General features: G+C 30.4%; 1 protein-coding gene across 1 annotated transcript; it reads right to left on the reverse strand.

Annotated features, from left to right (window-relative positions):
* Positions 1-6,849: 6,849 nt before the first annotated feature.
* On the reverse strand, positions 6,850-10,291 carry LOC129889556 (protein TRI1-like). The gene is made up of 2 exons (XM_055964916.1): positions 9,952-10,291; positions 6,850-7,360 (listed from the first exon to the last, which is right to left on the reverse strand). The coding sequence occupies exons 1-2, from the start codon at positions 10,177-10,179 to the stop codon at positions 7,235-7,237; spliced, it is 354 nt and encodes a 117-aa protein (XP_055820891.1). The 5' UTR covers positions 10,180-10,291; the 3' UTR covers positions 6,850-7,234.
* Between the last annotated feature and the right edge of the window lie 5,292 nt (positions 10,292-15,583).

Here is a 15,583-nt window from a genome sequence, read left to right on the forward strand (position 1 = left end):
ATAGACACTATTAGCCTCTGTTTTTTATAAGTTTAAAAAATAAAATAAAAATGCAGGCAAATTTTTTTTATAATCTTTTTTCAATTTATAAATCACTTAAAATAAATTTATCCAAATAAACTCAACTATTTATTAAGGCTTATTTTAAATATAAAATAATTTTAAATTAATCAATCAAATACTCAAAAAAAATTAAAAATAATTTATAAGCAACTTATAAGTCAATTCAAACGGCCTCTATAAAAAGAAATTACTTTAATGGCGGCTTTTAGAGATGCTGATGAATCAAATTCTTAGGGGCTAATTGACCTGGAAAGAAAGAGTGACAAGTTGATGCCTTAATAAGATGTTTCCTAATGTATTTTGGAGTAATTTCCCTACACAGTAAGTCATGTTTGAGAAATAGAAATATCACTTTTGTTTTTTTTTTGGTAGGACTACGATATCACTTAATTATTTATATTTTTTCTTAAAATATATTTGAAATAATAAAAATATTTTTTCTCTCCTAATGGAATAATATGTCATATTATTTCTTTTGTAAATAATTATTATAACTATTTTAAACCATCCATACTTTATAACTAATAAAAAAAATTAATTTTCCATATTGTTGAGAAAAAGAATTTTTTTATTTAAAAGTCATATCATATTTTTTAACCCCGTTTACTTTTAATAAATTTACTTTTCTTTATTTATTATATTAAAAAAATTATATTTGTATTTATCTATTTTATCATATAAAGAGAATTAAAAAAAAGAAATGTTATTTTTACTTTTAGTTATGGGATGACATGTCATATTATTCCTCTTTTAAATAATTTTTTAACTAGTTTAAATCATCCATATTTTATAACTAATAAAAAAATTATTACTTTTCCATATTATTAAAAAAATTATTGTTATTAAATGTCATATCATATTTTTAACTCCGTTTACGTTTAATAAATTTAATTTTATTTATTTATTATATTAAAAATAAATTTGCATTTGTATTTATCTATTTTATCATGTCAAGAGAATAATAAAAATGAATTTTATTCTTATTTTTAGCTACCAAAAATGGGAAATAGATAACTAAAAATGGGAAATAATTTAGAATGAATAGTTAATACTAAAAGAAAAAAAAATTATCGCTCTCTTGATTGTTAATATAGATAAATACATATGCAACTTTATTTTTAATAAAATAAATAAATAAAAGTAAATTGAGTGAAAAATATGATATGACATTTTAATAACAATAAAAATTCTTTATTTTAACAATATGGAATAGTAATAAATTTCTATTTAGCTATGAAATATGAATGGTTTCGAAGAGTTAAAAAAGATTGTCAAAAAAAGGAATAATGTGACATATCATCCCATTAGGAGAGAGAAAAATGTATTTATTGTTTGAACTATATTTTTGGGGAAAATATAAAAAGTTTGGTGATATTGTAGTGTCCTAAAATAAATAAAAGTGATATTTTAAGGCATTTTCTCAAATATGGTGATTGTTTGGGGAAATTACTCAATTGTGTGACATTGTATCGTTTTAATAAGTACAACGTTTGTATACATGGGGATGGCAATGGGGTGAGGCGGGGCAGATTTAGAGCTAGGTGGGGTAAGGCGGGTTTAGAGTTATGCGGGGCGGGTTGAAGTAATTATCATCAAAATTAATGTGGGGCGGGGCAAGTTGAAGTTTTAAGATATCAAATAAGAATCCGAAGAAAATAAATCTTTGTAATTAGTAAAAATTAAAAATAGAAACTTTTTATATTAAACTTTTACTTTAATTTTAACTTCTTCTTTTTAATAATTTAAATTAAACAAATGTTAATCAGAGTTAATTAGCGATTAAGAAACAATTGTTGAAATGTTAACTAGAAACAATTAATTAGTTGTTGAGATGTTAATTAGTAAAAAATGAAAAAAAAATTGAATTTTATTTTTCATATTAAACTTAATTTAAAAAGGAAAAAATATAAAAAAAATTGCGGGGTAGGGCTATATGTGTGGGGCGGGGTGGGTTGAAAATGAACAAAAATAGTTACGCGGGGTAGGGCGGGATCGTTTAAAAAAAAAATTGCGGGTTGAGCTCAACCCGCCCCGCACCCACCCCATTATCATTCCTATGTATACATGACATCTTTGTTCGTCATTACATAGTGTTATTTATTAACGGCCGAATCCATCAATGACCCCCTAAAGTTGGCACCAACTTTCACTTAGATACCTCAACTAGGCTTTGTTCATTCTAGACACCTCATGTCGGATCCCATTGTGTTATTTTGACATTTTTTTACAATCAGCAAAAATATATGATGTGTGTGTGTTATACTCGCGAATGACATGTAAAGCGACGAATTAAACGACGATATTTGTCATTTTTGTCAAAAACAATTCTTAAATAATGAATTTTGAGTAAAAATAACTAGTGACCAATGAATCAATGACACATGCTATTTTTGAAAAATAAAAAGATTTAAACTATTAAAAAGTTGCACACCGTCCCCCTTCTTTTATTGTCTTCTCCACATACCCCCTACCCCTTTGCAGAAACATCTGCTCACACCCCCGCACCCCACCCCCCGGCGTTCTTCTCCAAATACCCTTATCCCTTTTGATTAATGTTTTGCTGAAATAATCCCTACCCTTTTATCTTTTTCATCAAATACCAAGTTCTAGATAACTCTAGAATTTACCAATTTTTTTTTATTTTTCTGTAAATAATTCTTTTAAGAAAGAATTTCATTAATATTTAATATTTAAATCTTGAAATGGGTCTATTTCCATTAATTTTTACCATTTTGTTGTAACTATCTTCGTTCACCATTGATGGAATTTAAGTTAGCAAAAATGGTGGATGAAATGGGGAAGAAGAAGGGGAAAATATTTAAAATGGACTAAATCAGGTCTTTCACGCGCGGTCAACGAGTGTATCACACTTACTATGCCATGTAAGCAAAAAATATCAAAATGACACAGCGGGATTCGACATGAGGTGTCTAGAATGAACAAAGTCTAGTTAAGTTATCCAAGTGAAAGTTGGTGCCAACTTTAGGGAGCAACCGATGGGTTTGGCCTTTATCAACAATTTGAATGATAAATTTACAAGAAAATTAGTACATGAGTAGAGCTATTATGAAAAAGTTGGATAAAGAATAAAATGTGATTATTAAATACTCCTAAGTAAAGACAAATAAGAGAAAAATATTAAGGTTACGAACTTACGATACGATCACACCAAATCAGTCGTTTCATTATACGATACAATAAAATTTAAGTAACTATTAAATCAAATATTGTATTTAAACGAACAATACAATACTCATTCAAATAAGGTGTTGCTATTACTCTCTTTATCCCATATGAGTTGTCGCATTATTTAAAATAGTTATATCAAATTACTTATCAATTCATAAAAGTAAGATAAAATTAATTATTTTTTTTTCATTATTTTTTATAAAATTTTAAAAATAATTTTAAAAAATAAATTTGTAAAATTATTATTATTATATATAATTTTTAAAGGGAAAATTGTCTGATATACTCTTCAATTTTGTGAGTTAAAATTGATATACCATTTGTTATGAAAGTGACTCATATATACCCCTACTGTTATAAAAATGACTCAGAGGTCGAAAGTAAAAAAAATGAACAATATGAGAGGCCGAAAGTAAATTTCTTGCCGAAAGTTAATATATATATATATATATATATATATATATATATACTATATTAAGAAAATATTTATCATTTATAGCAATAACATTTTTTTCATTGGACACTTATAATATATTTATAATACAATTTTAATACATATTACTGAAATTATATATAAAGCACATATAATACAAGTTTTATTATGAATAATATATTTATCACACACTTTAATATATTTATAATACATTATGTCAATTTCTTACCAAATAGACATAATATATTTTAAATAGTTATAATACATTTATATTGCATACATAATTTACTTTTAATACTTAGCATATTTATAATATTATTGCTATTGATGATAATAAATAAAAAATATCACTAAAATCGATAATTATTTTAAAAAAAATGTTCACTCAAGTAATTTTTCGATCGTGGAACAAAATGGGAGGTGATAATGGCACAATAGCAAATTTACAACAAAGAATGGTATAGTTATTATTTTTGTGAGTATGGTAGAGATGGGAGAATGCTATTAATTTTTCTTTTCTTTTTTCAAGAGGATGATTCGAATTCATTGACAAATTAGTTTTGGCTATATACTTATTTATCATTTTAATTAAATTAACAAAATGCATTAGAAGGGGCAAATTTATCAGGTTACAATTTTTTTTTATCAAAAATAAACTAATTAAAAGATAATTGCCAAAAAAAAATGATAACGGTAATATGTGAAGTAGAAATCATATTGGCTTTATGGTGCCCCGGTAGACGCTCAGGCCGAGTGAGTTTCCGCCGATCCAAATAAGCCTCCGAGAGAAGGATCATATTTTTGGAGGAAGAGTTCGTTCTGTTTATTTAATCTTTTAATTTTTGTACATAGATTTTGATAAGTGTGATATTTGGTGAAAAAATAGCAATAGGTATAAGATCTTTTATGAAATTTACTCGTCAAAATAACAAAAAATAAATTAAAATTCATAAATTAGAATTTCTAACTTATAATTTATGAGTCATAAGTTCGTCCAAACAGACTTTAATAATCCTTAATCATACAACATAGTATAATTTTAGTTCAACTTTAACTATGTTGTTAAATTTAATTGTTAAGGGTCATTTGGTTTGAATACAAGTTATGATGAGATTAGTTATGACGGGATAAATCACGATGGAATTAATTATGATGGGATAAGGTGTGATGTGATTATTTCTTACTAAGAGTTAGGTCTGTTGCATTCAAAATAAAATGTATTATATAAATTTTAAGAATAAATTATTTATTTACAAAAATACCCTTTATGAATGTGAGAAGTGATGTATAAAAAAAGTTTAAAGGGATATTGTTGTCATTTACCTACTTTATCCCAGGATAAGTTATTCTGGTATTACTATATCATCCAAGGGGAAGGATAATTTATTCCGGTAATAATTATTAATCTCATGATAAGTTATCCTGAACTTACCAACCAAACAACAAATTGAGTGGCACTATAATTTAATCCCGGGACTATTTAGTGTTATCATTCACACCAAACGACCCCTTAGTTTCTTATCCTTTAGAAAATAATGCCTAAAATCCATACTCATTTCATTTCAATTTATTTTTTGATTTTGACTTGGCACATAGTTTTAAAAAAAATATTTTTTTGAATCTTATGGTCTTAAACTAAAGACATGTAATATGTATCAAAATATTTTTTAATCTTGTGGTCATAATCATATCAGATGAAAAGTTGAAATTAAAGAGTTGCCAAAAAAGAATATGTGCTCTTGTTGTCAGCATTGATAGATTGGAAAAGAGCCAAAAATACCCCTGAACTATAGGAAAAGGTTTTAAAATACCCCTATTCTATCTTTTGTTCTAAAAATACTCTTCCATTCATCTTTTTTGTTCACTATAACCATTGAAACTAACAACCCTATCTTTATTTTTTAAAAATATTTATCATGTGTCATTTTTTTAGTGAATGAAATAAAAATTCCACCTCTACCAAAAAAAAATTCACAATTTATTTAAGCCAAAAATAATATACCTCTTCAAAACCCCCACCCCCTCCCCTGTTCCAATTTTTTATTTTAAAAAAGCTACATTGATAAACAATACTAATTTTTTTATCCGGTTAACTAGAAAAAAAGGACTATTTAGTTCTTGGCTTGATTTTTCTTTTTTGTTTAATAACTGATTTTTTTACAATACGTATAAATAAAATAACTAAAAGTTTTTAGTTATACGTATAACTAAATTATTTTCTAGTTATTACAAGATAGTTAAAAATTATTTTAAACTAAATTAGTTATTACAAGATGGTTAAAAATAAATAAATAATTTTTTTAGTTATTACAAGATAGTTTTTAGATAGTTATTGTAAAACTAGCTTGTGATAATACGTATAACTAAAAGATTTTTTAAAAAAGTTTTTCAATTTTTTTCTAATAATTTATCTAAACCAAAACATTATACCTACTTGATGACCATAAAAAACTAAATTAATAGAAAAAAACTACAGTAAATATAAAAGTTAGTTTGTTTTTATATTTTTCCTCATAATTTATTCAAATCAAAATAATATCCTTCTTCGTGATCCCAAAACAAACTTTAAAAAGAATAAGAAAAAAAAAACTACAGTAACAAAAAACTATTAGATTTTTTTTAAAAAATAAAAATTGGGGTATTAAAGAGGTATATTATTTTTGGCTTAGATAAATTATGAAATTTTTTTAGTGGAGATGAAATTTATTTCATCCAATAAGAAAATAACACATGATAAATATTTTAAAAAATAAAAAGAGGGTTTTTAGTTTCACGGGTTACAGTAAGCCAAAAAGGTGAATAAAAAGGTATTTTTAGACCAAAAGATGAGTAGAAGAGTATTTTTAGATCAAAAAATAAATGGAGGGTGATTTTAAACTTTTTCCTATAATTCAGACGTATTTTTGACCCTTTTCCGTTGATAGATTGATGGATCCTATAAAAACTCCAAAGTTAAAAGAGTGTTTGTACAAGAATAGTACTACTAGTATAAGTGACTTCCTAAGAAGTCCTTGTGTTGCATAACCAATAAAGGATACGACGGGATGATTGGGTTTTCCTCGACTCTTAAACAAAAGTCTCGAGTTCAAACCTTTGAAATAGAGAATATTTTTGGTAAGAAGCAATCTCTATCGAATATTTAAACTGAAAAAAGAAAACACAAGTAAATAGGCTAACTTTTGTCAGCAAAATGAAGAGAACTAACCGCAATAAGAATTTTACATTTTCAACCGGTACAATTTGTGTTTCAAAAGTATGTCATCCTACATACCTTGCTTAACTTCAAATTGTGAAAGGGATAAGGAGGGAATTTTGGGGTGGAGGAACATTGATGGTAGTAGTTTACCATTACCCTGTTGCTTTTTGTTTCATCTTCAAACCGTTTGATTTAAAGAGCATCTGGATCGACCCCGCTTGATAATTCAAACTAGGGTGAAGGCAAACAGAAGAGCTACTAGAAACAGAAAGAAGCTAGCCAGCTAGGTAAAGAACAATGTCCAGCATCCAGACGGTGCCTAATGTTTACAGAAGTTACCGCCTAACTAGAACTTAAGCAGCCTTATGAAAATGCTGGGTTAATAGCCTTGCAATCTCTAGAAAACCAACCTTGTCCTTGCCATCAAATATTGTCTTCAACTTGTCGTCACAATGTATCTCTCTCTTGTTTGCAGGATTCTGCAAACCATGAAGTTACAATCACCATGTCAGTAAAACCATGAAAGAAAAGTACCATTGAACCCCAAAAAAAAAAGGAAGGGAAATCACAATCAGTTGGCAATGATCAAATTGACAAACTCAATTTCTTCTTGTACACATGAGATACAGATATCTCTTGGATCGAGTTGAGTCCATAGATGAGAAAGGCCAAACGCCAAATGCCAAATGCCAAATGTCATTTTTTATAACACTGGTGTTTGGGCCAAGTTGCACCCAATTCGACTACTCCACTAGGTACCTCCTACCTCTTACCAACATGGGTACCAGGTAACTCTATCAACCAAGGTTCAGACAGATGCCAAGAAATCACCCAACATAAATTGTCGGATACCATAAATTGTCTAAATACCATAAAAATAATTCAATGATCTAAATATTGGATACCATAACTTGTCTTGAATTATTTTTACGGTATCCGATAATTGATCTAAATATTTATTAAGTATTATTTTCACTAGACAATTTATAATATTATTACTATACATAATATTATAAATTACTTGACTATTAATTTAACTTTATTTTTATTTATAAATAATTTATTTTCAACTTTAAACTTATCCACATTTTTTATAGAAAAAATGCTTAAATTACTATAAATTACAATAATTAACAATATAATACATAATATCACATAAAATAAATAGAAGAAAATCAATTATTTTTACCTAAGCATTAGGTATAAAATAAGTATAAAGTAATGTTGATTGATACAAAAAAAAAGTTAATTAGCGTGTGTATGTATCCACAAAATTTTATGTGTGTTTTATGGAAAAGGGGGTAAAGGATTGAAATGTAAAGGGGGTGGGGGGAGATTAGTAGAGGGATATAATTTATGGAAAAGAAAAAACGAGTTAGAATGTAAAGAGGGGTGGGGGGAAGGGGATTGGGGCCGGCAGTGTAGGAAAATTGCAAAAAAGGAGGACCCACACAATAAGGAAAGGCGCAAGGCCCTGTGCGCCTTCCTTTAATTCAATTAACGCCGTCAACGGCGTAAAGGGTAAAGGCGCAAGGGCTGGTGCGCCTTTACCCTTTTGGTTTTACACAAATTCTTTTGCCGTTTTGGAATTTTAGCTTAATTTTTTTGCTCTTCTGGTGCCGGACTCGTATTGCAGTTCCCTGAAGGTAGGGATAGAAAATAGGAAGAACCCAGTCACGTGCAGCTATGACCTATGTACAGATTCCAAATTCAGAAAGTGGTGAAGAAACTTTTTTCCAGGCAATCCATGGTGATCCCAAAAACTTATTTCCTCTCAGACAAGAGACTACAAAACAATCTTTAGAAGCATAAATGGACTTGTAGATAATTCATAATCATGGCTGCCTTCATTACGAGTCCACTCAATGCTATCTTAGAAAGATTAGGAATTCTAGTCTGTAACTCATACCTATCTATGCATAATGCACTCTTTGATCTTCAACACTTATCTCGGAAGTGGGCCAAAAAGAATTTTATAGCTATATGCCTTTCTAGGTCGTACAAAGGGTTAAAATAGTTTGAAAACTTGGTGATAAGTGATAACAAAAAAGTAGGATATCATAGTATCATTGGGGCTAGGCCATGACCATTCTAGCTCTTCATCATATAACGCTATAGAAGTATGTTTATAAATAGAAAACAATCATAAAAGTGAATATACATATATGATGTTTCACTCTTGATAAATATTTTGAACCAGCAGAAGAAAACCTCGATACAACTAGCTTATTCATTAATCTGAAGTGTGCTAAATCTCTAATCTGGACCAGACACTTTTTACCAGCCAAAACAAACCCAACTCTGAGTATAATTGATAAGAAAAGGAAGAGTCTGTCATGACAAAAGTCACACTAGCCCAAACAACCCCCAAAAAAGAAGAGATGAATAATGAACAAATCAGCCCATATCATGTGTAGAGAACCTAACAGATTAGCCTCCAAAAATAATCTTAAAGCCCTAAATCTTATCAACCACCCTCTCACTTGTACTCTTGCACTCCAGCTTATGAATTAACAACTTCCCTTCTTCATTCGATACTTAAAGACCTTCAAACCATTCAAAGTAAAAAAAGGAAGGAAATAAAAATAAAAAGAAAAGCAAAGAAACAAAATCATCTCAAGAAGCAAGAACTATCAACAAATTCAAAAGAAGCCATCACATTTTATATTTTTTATTTTTGAAAATGGTAATGTATAAACAATTTATTGATCAAAAGACGCCATCACATATTGATTACTAGCCCCGATGGATGTTATGCCTACTGGATAACTAATCCAGCATTCTACTATCCATAAGTACTGTGACTGAGTCTGCAAGTATTCAGCTTCTCTAGCTAGACTATACTGTGTGTACCAAATTTAAAATGTTTCTGTACGCAAAATAGAACTATAATGTCTTCAAGGACGACCATAAAATTCTCCACCAAAGAGATACAGCAGAAATGATACGAGTTGACAATAATCGAGGATCAAAAGTTAACAGGCAAACACAATGAAGTAAAAACGAAAATGAACATTGCAACTAATGAACTCCAAAAAAAGAAAATGAAGAAATAGCAAAGGAAAGAGACCTGAAGATTCTGGGTTTTAATGTATTCCCAAACCTTCTTGACGGCATCAGCGCGGGAGGCTTCTTTAGTACCTAAGAAGCTTCCTAGTGCAGGGGAAACTGGTTGTGGCTTCAGTATTCCAGTGGGACGACCTCTGACTTTGGTCACAGTAGCTATTGCTGCGGAAGTCTTAGCAGCGGCCATTAGAGCTCGACAGCAGTAGCCGAAAATCCGAGTAGATGACGCCATTGATTACTTTTGTAAAACCCTAGGTCTGATCAAAGAGGAGAATGGAGGGTTTTGGAAAGAATGGCAAAGTGCTAAATATTGCTAATTCTTTGGGGAGAGTCAAATGATTTTTTTACCATGATTTTGTCATGGTAAATACCTTTTTAAAAATATACCAGACTTTAGAGAGTAATGATTAAAACCACATTTAATATATTATATTTTTACATGTTTCATATTTGAATTATATGAAACTATCACCACCAACTATTAATCGAAATATACCTTAATTAATATTTGAAGATGCATGGTTCCCTAATGGATTTGGATTAATATTTATGATGTCGATTATTTTTAGATGTGTGCAAAAATTGAACCGAAAAAATATTATTGGGTTATGACTATTTAATTATTGGGTTAATAGATTTTTAATGATTTTATAAAAAAATTATCGGGTTATTGATTCGATATTGATTTTTAATATTGGATAAACCGATAATTCATTAAGTTTATTACTTTAGCCCTAAATAAATATTAAATGTCAATATCAATATCTTATTAGTTACTATCTTTGTCCGTTAACCATCAATTCACATTATTGTCTGAGTTTTTTTATTTGTGTTTCACCTTGTAGAGTTCTTTTCATGTTAGTCACTATTGTTTCTATTTTATGAGTATTCGGTAAAGTTATATTATTGTATTGTTGTGTCAAATTATTGGAAAAGTCATATAATTATTTTATGAGTATTTTTTTATTGGTTAAACCGAACCGTTAAGGACCAAAATCAATAAGCCGAAAACCGATAAAAAATATTTTATTAATTTGTTATTGATTTAGCATATTTCAAAATTAAAAACCGATAAATCGAACCAATAATACATAAAATCAAACTAAATCAATCGATACATACCCCTAATTATTTTCACCGAAATGTTGATAAATAAAGAAGGTTGAGAAAATCTACGATAGACAACCAGAAATGAAGAAAAATGGTTTAAAAATGATTAGGAGGGAGAGCTTAGAATTTTAGAAAAATTAATTGAATTTTTTTTTAAAGAAAAAAATGGGTCTAACTCATAAAGTTGTTACATCATGCGGCCGAAAATTTATGGCCAAATGAAGCTGGTACACATATAGCGTCGAATATTTTGATAAACATTTGATAATAATTTTAAAAAATTCACAATTTAATAGTTCATGTATTAAACTCGCAAAAACGTGAAATTTCTAGTTGATTTTCACCATTCACTCTAATTTATGCTCCTTTCATTCATTCTTACTTGTCTACTATAGTAAAAAATAAAGATCCACTTTTATTTGTTCAATTTAAAAATCAAAAGATAATTTATCAATTAAAAAATATTTGGTACGTAGGATAAGGGATATCTCGGAATAAAATGCAAGATTATTTTATTCAACATTTGATTAGGATATTATGAGCTCTTATTAGGGGTATATAAAACACAAGATTATTTTATCTCAGTATTATCATAAAATAGCTAATAATAGAAAATATTTGAACTCCAAACCCATCAAGCATATGATTGTAATACCAGAGTCCAGAAGCCTTGGTCAACAAGCCCTGTATGGCTGCAAGCTGTTAATAAGTTGATAAATGTGACCATTGACGGAGTAAGTTCCGAATCAATCATCTTATGAAAGATTTCAATTGCTTTCTGAGCATTGCTGAGGAAACCATATGCAGAAATCATTGAATTCCAAGCTGCAATAGATCTTAAACACTGGAATACCTGACGAGCAATGTATAACCAGCTGAGGTCTTTAAAGCTAGGGGATGAATTGACTTTCCTTCACATGTCAATTCGAGATTCCCACAGGCTGGTATGATATTGACTAGAGTAATAGTATCATTAATGATATTAGATTTGAGTCTCATTGACTTTGCATCTAAAGCTTCCCAGAAGTGACCATTCTGTGTGCAGCCCGAAATCACAGTATTCCAGCTATCCACATCAGCAGTATAAGTTATTTCCTCCAGCAATTTGAAAGAAGCTACTAGATCACCACAACAAATATAAATGTACATCAATGAACTTACTAAGATGATATTGTTTACAAATCCCAACTTCACCTCCCACTAATGGATCGACCTTCCAAATTGAATCGAGTTGAGGGAATCACAAGCCAGAAGAATTCCCAGAAGAGTCGACAGGCTGCATTCTGAGTTCCCACTACGGAACATCTTAAGCAACGACTGAGCTTCTCTACACCAGCAATTCTGGGAATACCTAAAGATAATTGGTATTCCATGAAACTAGATCTTTCTGTTGCATATTCAAGAAAAGCTGCTCAGCGTCCTTGACCCTTTCGCAGTTAAAATACATATCCATGAGAGCATTCATCATCGAGTGTTCTGCTCCCACCTCTCTCCGGATGGTAAAGCTGTGAATAGGGTTATAGTGGCACTATGTTTAAATCGACTTCCCCTCCCTTTCAACCTGCCCCAACTCCCTATAATATTATAAAATAAAGGGTCAAATATAATAAATGCAGTAATCCTACCCATGAGAGCTTTCCCTTCTCTCAATAGCATGAATTCTGCAACTAGTGGAATAATACAAATTAATGACACAGTATCCGGTTCTAGGGTCCTCATGAACTGCATTTCATGAAGAGCATCAAATGCATCACTGATTTTTCCATTTAAAGCAAATCCACTTATCATTGAATTCCATGTTATTATATCTTATACTCCATTTTGTTAAAAGTACAGTCAACCGCATCAACGTACCCAGATTGAGAATACAATGAAATGAGACAATTTGCCACTGAAAGGTGGCGGTTTTCCTCATATCCTAGCTCCCCATCCATGGTTACTATATAACTAATCACGAAAGCATTTGATTTATCCCCCAAAAAAACAAGAACTATCAAGAAAGTGCTCCAATAGTTAAAGTCCACTAAATTGTGTATCGCGTAAAAGCCCTGGAAATGTGGACAAAATGAACACAGACATTTGAGCAACATTTGGGAGAAAGTACTTCAAATAATAGTAGTAACCACATGTTACAGATATGCTTGAGTTATATCTGCAAAATAGAACTATACTACAGTCTAGTCCATCGGATCAAATAAAACAATCACAACCAATAATTCTTAAGAGACAGATGGACCACAAATTTAATGACTGAAGTTTTGTTAACTCTAGGCTTCAAACACAGCCAAAAGTATCGCATGCTCTAATCTATTAGGAGCTACTTAGTGATAGGCTTATTAATAAGGAGAGCTAATGAGATAACACCTTATGAACATTTCCTATATTGTAGCTATCAATAGTTATGTTTCTTTGTTGTCCCACTTCTATATGCCATCAAACTCCCTGACAGCTCAAGGTGCATATGAAATACAAACATCTTTATCAAAATTTAATTTAGGTAATTCAGCTGTATTATTCAATTGCAAAGAAAAATATTGTCATATATAATGAGGTCTTATTTATAAGTTGACAGGTAAAGGAATAGACATTTGTCCAGAAGAAACAAAAAGACGATTCAACAAGGAGGAGAAGCACAAATTCATAGCGCTGAGTCAACAGACAATTGCTACTGCTTAATACTGTATAATAAGAAGACATGATGAATTAGAGCTTTAGTATACCAACCACTCTTGAAGAAAAACAAATATTAATTCAAATGCATCTTTTGGAAGAGTTACACCAAGTTCTTCTTGAAGCTCTCGCCTGCAAGAATATGTAAGTCACCAACAGTACAAGCCCCATCAGAAAAGCATTAGAAGTGCGATGTATGCAATCACATGAGAGAGAACATTCAGCATTTCAAGGGGGTGTAAACTTTCACATACAGACAATTATTCATGAGTTAGTCACTGGTAGAGAAAAACTCTCTTTACATGAGAAATGTGCATTACAGAAAATAACATATTTAAATATTTCTACATAATTACAGAGGTTTAGAAGTTGCAGTTCGTGCTTTTACTAGGACAGTAGAAACCAAATGAAATCGATGATACTTGAATGATCATATGCACTCCAAAATTGTAACAACTGACCATTACTTAACAAAACAAATACGCAAGTTGTAAGAGATGAGCATTTGTGAAGTGTGAAATTTCATCAGCAAAGCTACTCCACTTTACGCAGCACGCAAAGTGTTTGTATAAATTAGCTTGACAGCAAATCAGAGGAGTTATTGGTGTGTCATGTGTGATCCATTTCATTGTGAAACCGTGTCGGATACTGCATCTTTAATGACACATGATATATTTGGACAACTATGAGCTTAGATTTGTTAAATTCTGCCAGTCAATTTAATAAACTAACTATCTTGCCAAGATCCAATGCACTTTTCTACTGTTTATTTCATTTGGAAGAAACTATAACAGATGGAAAGCTGCTTTCTCCTACTCCAGTCACAGACCTGCCTTTAACTGATTTCATTTCGAGACAAAAGGGCATCTTAGTCTTTGAAAATTGTCTTCAAATATTAAGTAGAGAGAAGGCTCTCTTCCTGATTAAAACAGATTGGAAAAGAAGAGAACTTCAAAGATTCATTAATCATTATACGATGTTCGCATTCCACTCAAAATAAAATCCATAGTATCGTCCACTTTACATGAATAACAGGCAATAAACTACTTTCTTTTCTATTACTGAAGGATCACTGCAGTCACACAAGGGTTCGCACACTGTCACCTATAAAAGAGTGCTTCTATCACCAAATGCCACTAAAAATTGACAGACCAACATTCTCAACAAAAAAAAAAAATTGACAGACCAATAAACATGTAAAACCAAAACTAGCATCTCTCAGAGAAAAGCCAAAAGTATACATTCTTTTGCGGGTTTGATCCATACTTGATATCCCTAAAAACATTACGTTTACCAAACTACTCTAACTTCAACTTTGTACAAATGAAGATATTGGCAAAGATGTCCTATATACACCAAAATTTGATTCCTACAGCTTAAATAAACTAAAAACATCCACAATTCAAGTACTCCAATACTGATATCAACATTCTTACTCAGCTAACCATTTGCATTCCATTAATCTGACAAACCAATAGACACCACCAAAAGATATTGCTCTTCCCAATCAAGTGGGGGGAAAAGAGATCAAGAAATGAAGAAAGAAATTCAAAAGTTAGACCACTTTTTCCCTTCATAATTATAAAGCACAAAACAATGCAGCTATCAAAATAGAAACTCTAAGGTCCGAGAAACCAAATCCAAGCAAGTCATCAGGCATAAGAGAGTTTGTATTGAATTAGCCATTTATTATGCCTTCATGAAGTAAACCCTTCCACCTCCAAAACCTACATGACCACAATAGAGCAGGTGAGAAAGCCTAGGCTTTCTGAGCAAGACCATCTTAAGGGAAGCAAGAAGTACAACAGCAGAAATAACAGCCACTGCTCAATCCCCCAATCTAGTTGAGGAAAGGA

Source organism: Solanum dulcamara, chromosome 5, assembly GCF_947179165.1.
Source record: "Solanum dulcamara chromosome 5, daSolDulc1.2, whole genome shotgun sequence".
NCBI lineage: Eukaryota > Viridiplantae > Streptophyta > Magnoliopsida > Solanales > Solanaceae > Solanum > Solanum dulcamara.